Source organism: Copadichromis virginalis, linkage group LG20 (assembly GCF_057382275.1).
Source record: "Copadichromis virginalis isolate Kocher_CV1m ecotype Utaka linkage group LG20, C_Virginalis_male_GT1.1, whole genome shotgun sequence".
In the NCBI taxonomy this organism is placed as follows: domain Eukaryota; kingdom Metazoa; phylum Chordata; class Actinopteri; order Cichliformes; family Cichlidae; genus Copadichromis; species Copadichromis virginalis.
The window spans coordinates 18371026-18383208 of record NC_140637.1 but is presented as its reverse complement, the minus strand read 5'-3'; the positions used below and the strand labels follow the sequence as shown (position 1 = coordinate 18383208).

Here is a 12183-nt window from a genome sequence, read left to right as displayed (position 1 = left end):
TCGAGAGGACATCCTTTCCTGTTAAGCAATACAAAGTGGTTAGGGCTTAAAGCTTTAAAAGGGATCAAGAAACTCATTATGTTGCAGCAAGTATCCACGAAAACTCTGTGAAGCTGCTTTCCCATAACGCGTATGCAAAAGTTGGTTCTAAAAGGGAAAAAAAATATCTTCTTGAAAGTGTCACTGAGCTACATCAATTTTTATTGAGCCCAAGATGTTTCTGGATGAGCGGATTGTAACTCTGTTCAAAAGGAATGCCCATCACACACTCACTTACTGGAGTGTTTTCTTCAGCTTTGGACTCTGCATTGCTTTTCTTGGACCTACGATTTTAGACTTGCAATGTCAAACAAACTCAACACTTAGTCAGATCACCTGGGTGTTTTTTGCCCAACAGTTCTGCTTATTGATTGGCAGCTCTGTTGGTGGTATTTTCAAGAGAACGTAAGTATCACAATCTCGCAACTAGAGTCTGTGCTGTCATATTAAAGTCTTGAAGGCCTGCATAAATGACCTCTCGTTCTCTCTTTTCTTTTTTAAAGGTTGTTGACCGCTCTTGCGGCCTTATTTTTTTCTGCTCTTGTCATCTCTGTAATATTTGCCATCATCCCTCTGTGCAATAATGTCCTTGTTTTGGCCATTGCCATGGCTGTCTCTGGTTTGGCAATGGGTCTGATTGACACTATTGCTAACATCCAACTGGTGACCATATATCAGAAGGACTCTGCCGTTTTCCTACAGGTGAAAAAGTACCGACATGATCAAAATACTGAAATTCAATGAGCCGATTCAGATGTGTTTGCTTTGCCTGTCAAGTATTATCGAGATATTATATAGAGACAAAACGATGAGAATATTTGCAAAAGATTCTCAATAGGAGTGCACTGTGAAGTTAGGTGCTAGTAATATACTGTGTTCTTCAAAAACTGCAGTAAGTAATGTCCTTGGCCTTTCTACTTTTTTGCAGGCTCTTCATTTTTTCATTGGGTTCGGTGCCCTAGTGAGCCCACTGATTGCAGATCCTTTCCTCTCAGAGACAGGCTGTGGGAATCACACAGGGAATGAGACTGAGGTCATACATCATTTCAGAAGCATGCTGAGAAACAGTCCAATCGTAGAGCACAGCATACCTCTGAGCAACCTGTCCCATGGGGTAGAGAAAGAGGAGTCCAGTGTGCACTATGCTTTCTGGATCATGGCACTTATTAATGTAAGAAGCTGAACAGATGTACATTGAATGAGAGGAGCAGGGTTTTGTTTGTTTGTTTGTTATTGTATGATTATTGTTTCTTGAAATAAGAAAAAAAAAGTTGAATATTTGTTTACTTTCAGCTGCCTGTGCCCATTGCAGTCCTATATCTGATGTATCGAGAGCAGCTGATCCCATGTTGCCCCAATGGCACGCCACGTCTTTTGGACAAGGATGAACTAGCAATGGAGAGCCAGCAGGGGGCCGAGGGCCCAGCTGTGGAACAGAATGAACATGAAGCTGGGGGTAAGGATATAGACGGAGAGATTTTTGCACCGGGACTATTTTAAAATGGAAAAATACACAATTTTTATGATTTTCCAACCAGTTTGGATAAAAAACAAAGGAATGAATTGCACTTCGTGTACACCAATCTGTCATTTTGTGACTTTTTGCCCAGTTACAGGTCATGGGAGTATCTTTAGCTGTTGTCAGAATGATAACCTGCGCGGGCTGCCTTTATCCTTCTTTATGATTCATATTCTTGGTGGGATGGTGCTTTTTATGACTGATGGTATTGTGGTGAGTGAGGAGTGCAGATAAATGACATGGTGTTCATTTCACCTAATATTTTACACATAGTTTTGTGTGTGCTTACAAAAATTGCTCCACATAAATCCCAGAAAGTAGAGCACATGAAAGAACGTCGATTTTCATTGCAGGGTGCATATGCCGGCTTTGTGTACACCTACGCTGTGGCACCACCGATGTCCTTGCCTCATAAGACGGCTGGTTACCTGGCCAGTATCTTTTGGGCAGCTATCACTGCTGGACGTTTGCTGTCCATACCACTCTCATATCGTTTCCAGCCTGTGAAACTACTCATATTCAACCTGGTAAGGCCAATAAAACATTTAGAGGTGATATATATCACTTGGTGATATATAAATGCTAAATGGAGCATATATCCTCTTCTTTGTTTTTTTATTTGTCTTTTACAGGCAGGAGCTATTGTTACTGTGTTGTTGCTGCTCATTTTCTACACCAGCAGCATCTTTCTGTTTGTCGGGACGTGTTTATGTGGCCTCTTTCTGAGCAGCATATTCCCTTGTATGCTTGCCTACACTGAAGACATCCTTGACTACCAAGGTAAGATGAAGTGTTATCTGCGCATTAAGAATAACTCAGCAGTAGAATGAGTGCAAGAGGTGAAGTAATAAACTATGCATGCATTTTTTTACAGGTTGCGCAACCTCTGTCCTTGTGACAAGTGCAGGGATGGGAGAGATGGTAATGCAAGTTCTTGTTGGCTCAGTAAGTGTGATGACTATCTTCATTATTAAAGAGAGAATGTGCAGAAGTTGAAAAATGGGCTTTTAATTGCGAAGAAAAAAAACAAGCCCAGTCGAGATTTAAGATTCATGTTCAGGAGTTAAATTTTGCTGTCTCATCTGCAGATTATTCAGACTGAAGGCAGCTACAGCTTCCTGCTGTGTGGAATGATAATTGCCTGCATTGGTTTTATCCTCTTTATTGGTCTCCTGCTGTTCCATCGAATGCACAGAAATTACCTCACAGGTACAGCATCAGCCAGAATCCTCAGACACTCCTTTGAAATAAATAATTGTGGGTGTGCTGAAAGTTTGTTTGTTTGTTTTTCTTTGCTCATCAACCCCCTCTCCAACCCCCCTGCCATCCAAACAGGAACCTCAAAAAAGTCAGCCATGGTGGAGGAGCCAGCAACAGAGCAGAACGGGGAAGTCAAAACAGAACAGATAGACAACGAAGAGAATATTCAAGAGAGCCCGAACTGATGTGTATTTAACCGCCGACTGGTAGAGACTGAGTATTGCAGTACAAAAAGGTCATCAAACAGTGTGTGTGCAAGTGTATCTTTTTTTGTGTGTTTTTGCAAAGCAGTACTGTTTTAGATGACAGTCTGGTCTCTTAGATTGTTTTTATAAATTACAACCTGCATTCATCAAATTGTGTTTTATTCTGTTTTATATTGCATTTACAATACATGATCAACATCAGAAGAGCTTCCACCACTGGCTCCATTAGCTGTGTTCATTCTGGTTATTAGTGAAGGGGACTCGACTGGGGTCAACAGGCTGGAAAACTTCACAAATAAATAGTTATTGTTCGGATAGTTCTGCTTATGCCTCTGGATTTGTAGGGTGAGAGAGCGAGGAAAACCAAACCCAGCTTACACTTTAACAGAGCAAAGTACACCCTGCACAGATCAACACAAGTTCCTAAATGGATTCCGTAATATATTTTCTTCCACATTTGGGCTGTTTTTGAGGAGATTAATTGTTGCGTACTTTCCATAGCTATTAAAATTGAGTTATGGGGTTTGTAGTCATCCATAAAAGTAGTTCATACTATGGCATCTCCAAACTTGCTCTTTGTCAGCAAGTCAACCTTCAGGTGACCAGCAGGGAGCGATATAGACAGCATCATTATCATGATTAAAAACTTTATCTGGAAAATGTGAAATGAAATACAGCTAATCAAAAACATTTGTTCTTCCTTCCTATTGCAAAATGACCCTATTGCAAAATGGCCCTTCCTATTGCAAAATGGGAATCAGATTTATGAGTCAGCTTAGACCAAAACTTCCTGTTTCAAATATGCTTAAAAACCTTTAAATTGATTAGAAGTCCAGTCTACAATTAATACAAAACAAAATACTACATAGATTGCACTATACAGGTCAACGGATGTTCAAGATGGGCTTTACGTCTACCAGCAACTGCCCACACTGTCAAGGCAATACACTGGACAACTACATCCACGCTTTTTGGTTCTGTCCACCAGTTCAGAAGTTTTGGCACGGGATATGGGAAGACTTACTAAAGTGTCTGAAATGTAACATTCCAACCTCCCCTCTAGTGTGCTTGTTGGACAACTTGGATGATGTCACTACAGAAATGAATACAGCCTGCATGGTTTTCACTGCGGTATGCATTGCTAAGAAAATTAACTGGAAATGAACTTGAAAAATAAAAATAATATTAAGTCTGACCAATATAGAGACCATCTAATAGATCACATGAGTCTTGATATAGCCTCTGCCACCACATTAGATCAGTACCTCTGGGCTCCTTTGATCAGCTCCATCCCCTAGTAGGGGTGGGGGGTTGTAGTTTCATCCCGCCTTTGCTATTGTGGTTGATGTGGGGAGTAGGGACGGCCTTAGGGCGTCTGGGGATCCCCTAGGGACAATTCCCTGGCTTAACCCGGGGGCTGTGGTCACGACCTGGTTAGGGGCACTGGTGGCTCTTGGATGGTGTTTTTCTGGTGGCTGCATGCAGCAGGGCTGGGGGAGGGTCTGTGCTGGCGGACATAGGTTAATGGCCTGGTAGTGTGGCTGCCCCTAGGTGGGTCTTTGGCGGGCATGGGGCCTTTGGGGTTCTGGGGGTGCTCTGCCTCCGGTCTAGGGCTTTGGCTGGGTCTTGGGGGCTTGGGTCCTGGTTGTTGTGTCACCAAGGTTGTGGGCAGGTGCGTGCACGGGGGCTCAGCCCTGGCGCGGGGGGCCTCTGGTGCATCGGGCAAACTGGGGGCCTCTTCAACTGGCAGGGAGGTTATTACATCCTTGCAGGAGTTCTCTACTCTCCAGGAGTTCACCCTGCAGGTGGGGGAAAGATATAGGAGAGGTGGTCCTCCGTTGGTCCTCCTTGGGCTCTCGCGCTCTGAGGGCCTCTAGATCTTATCCATGCCTACTTCATGCCCTGGGGGACGGCGCTGTGGCTCTCCACAACCTCTAGCATATCGTAACATGCAGAAACCTTTTAAATACAAGCACGCCTGTCCACACAGCTATGCACACAGGTGTCACAGACACAAACTGCACCTTTCTTGGCTGCTGCCTCAAAGCACATTGTGCGCTGTTGGTCTTGGGTGCTGCACAACAACATTCGAAATGTAGTATTTACTCTTACTTACATTTATTTAGGTTATTGCAGTGATGTTGTGTGTATTGTGTTGCTCTCTTTTTGGTTGTTTTCTCTTTTTTTTTCTCTCAACAGGTGATCCAGGTGATTTCTTTTCTTATTTTTTTTAAGTGCCGTCTCTCACTGTTCATCTTCTGCTCTGTTTTTCTTTCCCTCCCTCTCTTTCTTTCTCCCTTTACTACGCAAAAATTTCCCCGTTGTGGGATCAATAAAGTCTTATCTTATCTTATCTTATCTTATCTTATCTTACTATCCCCCAGTCATGTTTGTCCCATCTGTAATAACTTAAAATAAAATAAAACAAAATACAATAAATAAATAATATTAACAAAGGTCAATCAAATGGACCAATACAGCAAGGCCGTGATGATCCACTTGGTAAAGTGAATCTGTTGGGCATCTTTCTTGGCCTTCAGACAACAATTTTGATGGTGAAAGAACCAAACGGGACAGGCAAGAGAAAAAAATAAATGTTCTTTTCACCTTTCCTCCTATATGGCAAAGATAAATGCTTCACACTTAATATATGAATGTACTGAATACATATAGGTTATGGAGATTAGACCATTTTAACTTAGTTCAGTAACTCATCACAGCCAAAAACTGCCCTGACAAATGAAAAATAAGTATTCTCTGTGTGTCTGTACCCTTGATCTGGAAGTATGTGGCAGGGACTAAACACGATCACAGACTTTAGAGGGAAAACCAGCACACCGCAGACCACGGCCTCTCTGTGTGAGGATCTAAACGTATTCTACGCTAGATTCGACACAGCGAACACCATGAGACCGGACAGTGTGCGCACCGCGGATGACGTCAGTGCGCACACTGTGTCTGAGGAGGATGTGCGGAAGTGCTTCAGGAAGGTGAACGCACGCAAAGCTACTGGTCCGGACGGGATTCCCGGCCGCGTCCTCAGGTCATGCGCGGCTCAGCTGGCTGGAGTGTTCACGCACATCTTCAACCTTTCCCTCTCTCTGTCTGTAGTCCCAGCCTGCTTCAAAATGGCCACCATCGTCCCTGTACCCAAATCCTCCACCATCTCCTCATTGAACGACTGGCGACCTGTAGCCCTGACCCCCATCGTAAGCAAATGCTTCGAGAAGCTGGTCAGGGACTTCGTCTGCTCTGCACTACCCGACTCACTGGACCCTCTACAGTTTGCATACCGCCACAACAGGTCCACTGATGATGCCATAGCCCTGACACTACACACTGCCCTGTCACACCTGGAGAAGAGAGACACGTATGTGAGGATGCTGTTTGTAGATTACAGCTCAGCATTCAATACCATCGTTCCCTCGAAGCTGGACAGGAAACTGCAGGATCTAGGACTGAGCAGCTCCCTCTGCAGCTGGATCCTTAGCTTCCTGTCTGACAGACGCCAGGTGGTCAGACTGGGCAGCATCACCTCATCCCCCATCACACTGAACACTGGTGCTCCACAGGGGTGTGTACTAAGCCCTCTCCTATACTCACTCTACACCTACGACTGCACAGCCACTAACAGCTCCAACATCATTGTGAAGTTTGCGGACGACACTACAGTGGTGGGTCTTATCACCAATGGTGATGAGACGGCTTACAGGGAGGAGGTCAGCGCCCTGACCCATTGGTGTCAAGACAACCATCTCACCCTCAACGTCGCAAAGACAAAGGAGTTGATAGTGGACTTCCGGAGGTGCAGAGAAGTACACACCCCCATCACCATCAACGGCGCTGCTGTGGAGAGAGTGAGCAGCTTCCGGTTCCTTGGAGTACACCTGGCTGAGGATCTTACGTGGTCAGTACACACAAACAAAACAGTGAAGAGGGCGCAGCAGCGCCTCTTCTTTCTCAGGAGACTGAAATGATTCGGCATGAGCCCCCGCATCCTCAGGACCTTCTATCGCTGTGCCATTGAGAGCATCCTCACTGGATGCATCACCACCTGGTATGGCAACAGCACCGCCTACAACTGCAAAGCTCTCCAGCGAGTAGTGCGGTGCTCTGAACGGATAATTGGAGGTGAGCTTCCCTCCCTCCAAGACATCTACAGGAAGCGCTGCCTGAGGAAAGCGGGGAGGATCATCAAGGACTCCAGTCACCCCAGCCATAAACTGTTCAGACTGCTTCCATCAGGAAGGAGGTTCTGCAGCATCTGGTCCCGTACCAGCAGACTGAGAGACAGCTTTTTCCATCAGGCCATCAGACTGCTGAACACGTCATAGACACCTCAGCTTCACTACTGGAACTTCAACATTATGCACTCCACACTGTATATAAATGCCACTTGTTTTGCACATATTCAACTCTGTATATTTTATATATTTTATTATTATTATTATTATTATTATTTTATTTTATTTTTTTACTATTTAATTTGTAAAAATGTGTATACACACACACACACACACACACACACACACGTAGGAAAATATTTAGTATACACATCCAGAAATGCATACACTATTATATATTGTACATATATTTATTAGTTTCAGGTTGGCCATTCTTGTATTTTGCTCGTTTGTGTTGTTGTGTTTGCACATCTCTGTTGCTTGTGGGGCTCGCACACAAGAATTTCACTCGCATGTGCTGTGCCAGTGTGCCTGCACATGTGATGTGACAATAAAAAGTGATTTGATTTGATTTGATTTGATTCTTGATGATGTCATAGCCCATGAATATGCTGTGGTTTTCCTTTGTAGTCATATGGCAAATCCCGAGGCTGACTCCATACTTCAGTTACTTCATCTGTCAAAGACTCACAGATTCGTGCTGTCACAAAGCAGGGCATCAGTGACAGCATGAAATGTCATCAGTTATTTAATCAGGAGTGTGTCTTACTTTAAACAACCAACTTATTCTGAGGCCGTGCATGTGCTTTTGTATATATAACTGCAACTATATCTTACAGATGTAAACCTACAGAAACTGTGCGTGCGTGCGTGCGCTGTACAAAACACCCAATTTCAATGAAGATATTCGAATACTCACCACAGCTAAATAGCCACTCTTATCCTAGGAGCATTTGAAGTTACTGTACTCACAAACCATAAAATTCATATGTCATAATATTAATATCCAGGGCCTTAGTGGTGAAAAACAAAACCTTACAATGGCAACAGGTTTAGGTTAATTATTTCAGGGTCCAGGAGTTCATTTTTAGAGCCATTTCATTCAACTGCAATGCACTATAATGCTTCAAATGCATACTGGCCACGCTTGTCAATATGATAAGCAGAATCAATGGTCTCCTTTCCAGCCAACACAGCAGCAGACATAAGAAGACAAGCCTTGTTGCACTGCTTGGTCTCATTCTGAAAGTCAGGTTTCATCTCTTCCTCTGAATGTCAGCAGATATCAAATATTTAGTGCTGAACTTCAGATATCATGATTTTTAATATGTTCAGGTGGTGAGCTGGACACCCCGTGGGGTTTTATTGTGGCATTTTGTCACATTGCTATCAGGTACAGAATTATTTAAAGCTTACTGACACTAAAAGTACAAGTGGAGTAGAAGACTAGACACTCCAAATAAACAGATAAATAAATAATGTTATAATAACTCCAGGAAAACCTCAGGAGTCCTCAGGAGGGCATTGTCTGAATGCTGGCTAGTCTCAGTCAATGTCAAACGCATACTTCCTCAGGAATTAAATAATTGAATTAATGATGGTCTGATGGTTGGCAGAACTCATGCTGGGGTGGAGGTGGACGTCAAAGCAAGTGGCAGGCAGGCTAAAGAGAGCTGCCAATTAGTATCAGCTATTTGTGCATTTTCTTATCCTAGCCAAAATCTTATTCAGAGAGAAAAGACTTGCTTGCCGAGTTCTGCCAGTGAATCCAATACTTTGCACTGCAGTGACAACTAAACCACTCCCATACACCTAACTGTGTAAAATATTGTTCCTTAAATGAAATACCATATTTAAAAAAATTCCAAACAAATTATTTTATGTACTCCTTCATTCTTCTGGCCATTGATCTGACTTTAAAGCACCATGTTTTTTAAACTACCCCCAAAAAATAATAGCAAAGACATATAGAAGATAAGTTCAGGCTTAAGTGGGTGTCCACCTAAGTTAACGACTGGATGGTTATCTTGGAAAACTACTTAACTAGGGAGATGAAACACATATGTGAATCTTAATAATTACCAGGAGCACCTACTGGACTGAAACAACAAGATACGTTTACATACAACCACAATTCCCAGCCAGTACTTTGCAAATGAATATCTCCTACTAGGAGGTCAACAGGCTGACTCACTTTTATAGACACCTAATTTAACAAAACATTACAAAATGCTACATCTATGAAATGGGGTTATTTGCAGAAGATTTAACAAAAACATGTGACTGCTTATCAGGATTCCAGGCATAGTCTCTACAGGTATGCTTAGTCCTTGTGTGAAGGACTCTTCTATTCAAGGAAAACACAATTACAAAAGTAGTTCAGCAGCAAATAGCGAGCTGATATAAAATATTATACAAAAACCTCAAAAGACCATTGATAAATTTGTCAAACCTGTTTGTTTAGAATGCAAAACTACATTTAATACTCTCATCTAAGAGCTTTTTACTTTTTAAATTTCTATAGTGTGGAATAAATGACAAACCAATGCCAAGAGACAGACCAAAACAAGATGAAAGATGGATGTTTATGATTTTGCTAAAGTGCAGGGATTAATGATATGAAATATGCCTTTGTGTCATGCTGTAAATTTTATGTTACTGTTGAGCAGTGACATAGGACATTAAGAGTCAACTCACACAAACAACAGACAAAATTGCCTTTGAAAACCTATTTAGGTTGCAGATATGTGATGATAAATATGTTTGACAACTCTAATCACGCCTAAAGAAGGGTCATGATATATCATAAAGAATGATTTGCATTCAATCCAGTGCATTCCCAGGGTAAATGGAGACCTTATCTAGTCATTTCAGCTTCTATTATAATAACCCTCTATATCTTTAACTGTTTATATCATTTTTAAAGAGCTGCTGTCAGTGGAAAGCACCTTGGCTGAAACAAGAGCCTCAAAGCAGAAGTAGTCCCACTTGAATTTCCAAAACAATTTGCTGATGTGGCTGCAAAAAGCCAAAGGTCAAATAAATGTCAAGCAGGCTGAGAGTAGGATGTTTCATTTATATACCGTACTGATTTTTTGGTTACAAGTGAAAAACAATCCAGTTTAAGCTGTCACTAAGGGCATTTTGTCAATTCAGAAGAGTTAATTCTTACCTTGGGGTATAAGTCAAAGACCAATTTGTCATATATTATACACATACATTATACATTTCTTCACAAAAATATAACTCAAATATCTTAAATATTCACAAACCTGAAATGAGTTTCTTTGTATCTGGTAGAAATGATTCTCTATGTGTTATACATGAAATTTATGTAGCTAAGGGTTTTCAGAAACAGATGTGCACATGGGTGTTGCAACCACATTGCTAATTTAGTCACAGGCACATGCATGCAATGGGATAGTTCTGTTTTTTGTAGGCTGACTATCTAAGTGTTAACACAAATTAGCATCATTAAAGGTTCCTCACAAAAAGTTTTGTATTAACAGTTTGGTTTTTTATTATGAGGCATAATATACAATGTGATATATCAGTTTTTAGCATGTTGTCCCATTTGTCTTATGTTGAGATCGGGGCTCTGAAGAAGTTTGTTTGTGTGAGCAAAGCTCTAAACTGAAAAAATAGCTCTGTTAATTTTTCATACCTTTAGATACTATTGAAAGGCAATTTGTTATTTGCTACACGTAAAATACATAATAACAAATCAAAATATTAAAAATAATCTTCCCTTCAACATGAATAATCAAACTATCAAGTCCACTAAAGTTCTACAGTACAAATGTAATGGGTACATAAAATATTGAAACCCATAAAAGGAAACTAAGTGTGATTTTTTATTATAATACTGGCATCCGTTCCATCATTACTGAGCCATTAGAATGCATAATGGTACAAAATGGCAAAGAATCAAATTAGAGGAATAAAAGCCTGAGGAAAACCATACAAATGCAATATATGTGAAGCAATGGGAGAACTTTGTTTGTCCCACAGCTATTCATATCTTCAAAATAATTTTAAAGATTTGAGAAAGTCTGATGAGGCTATGCAGCAGACTGTTGTTAGAGACGAAGAAAACAACTGGATTAGGAAATCAGACTGTAAATTATGTGGTGTGGCAGGCTGATATTTAGTGCCACCTACTGTTGGAATAAATCAGCTTAAAGTACCCCTTCTGAATTTCTCAGAAAAAGGATGAAATGTTAGACAGTCATTCCAAAGAGATGACAACGAATAAAAGGCAGATTTCTGATGCTTTACATGAACATAAAAATCATTAAGAGCAAGACAGATGGATGGATAGATCTGGTCACTCCCAACAAAAAACTTAGCATTTTCATCTCTGCCACCTCTGACTCAGCCTCCTGTCTTTTTGTTAGTGCCAGCATCTCCAAATCGTCGGATAAATCGTATCAGATCTCACTGACATCTTTTAAACTTCCCTGTTTGTACTTGCTGCTATCCTTCTATTACAAATCACCCTTAATATTCGTTTCCACCCACTCCACCCTGCCTGCACTCTCTTGTTCAACCCTCTTGTGCTCTGTCCATTGCTTTGCATGGCTTATGCCAGGTCATTTAACTTACATATGGAAATAAAGTAACAGAAATTATACACAGCACTTTTATTTTAAATCAACAGAACGACCGAGTTTATATGCAGAGGGCACAGTTCTTCTCTTTTGTTCCCCTAAAGTATAAAGTCCCAGAAAACCGAATCTCACAAACAATTGAATTGTTTCCAGCACTCTGAAAACAGTTCACACTGTAAGCATCTAGATAAATTTATTTCTTTTTCTTTTAGTAGAAGGCTTTTGAGTTGGTGTATCTTTAAGTATTTCTTTTTGAAACAAGTACAAGTAGAAGAACATTTGGTTACTAAGCTGTTACTTCATATAAAAGAAGCTCAGTAAATTTTAAAAATGCTGGAGACAATAATGAGGAAAGCATTAATCTA

The 12183-nt window shown here is 41.2% G+C and overlaps 1 protein-coding gene across 1 annotated transcript; it reads left to right on the top strand.

Moving 5' to 3' along the window:
• Positions 1 to 214: 214 nt before the first annotated feature.
• On the top strand, positions 215 to 3057 carry slc60a1b (solute carrier family 60 member 1b). The gene is made up of 10 exons (XM_085444065.1): positions 215 to 444; positions 543 to 741; positions 968 to 1210; positions 1333 to 1495; positions 1650 to 1771; positions 1912 to 2085; positions 2191 to 2338; positions 2433 to 2503; positions 2647 to 2767; positions 2894 to 3057. Exons 1-10 carry the CDS (start codon positions 215 to 217, stop codon positions 3001 to 3003), a joined length of 1581 nt encoding a protein of 526 aa, XP_085300191.1. The 3' UTR covers positions 3004 to 3057.
• The last annotated feature ends 9126 nt before the right edge of the window (positions 3058 to 12183 follow it).

What these genes read in the sequence shown, in the direction of transcription:
- slc60a1b (XM_085444065.1), top strand. Translation starts at nt 215, where the DNA reads ATGTTTCTGGATGAGCGGATTGTAACTCTGTTCAAAAGGAATGCCCAT. An exon ending in AGACATCCTTGACTACCAAG is followed by an intron (nt 2,339 to 2,432) that starts GTAAGATGAAGT and finishes ATTTTTTTACAG; the next exon opens with GTTGCGCAACCTCTGTCCTT. An exon ending in GCACAGAAATTACCTCACAG is followed by an intron (nt 2,768 to 2,893) that starts GTACAGCATCAG and finishes CCATCCAAACAG; the next exon opens with GAACCTCAAAAAAGTCAGCC.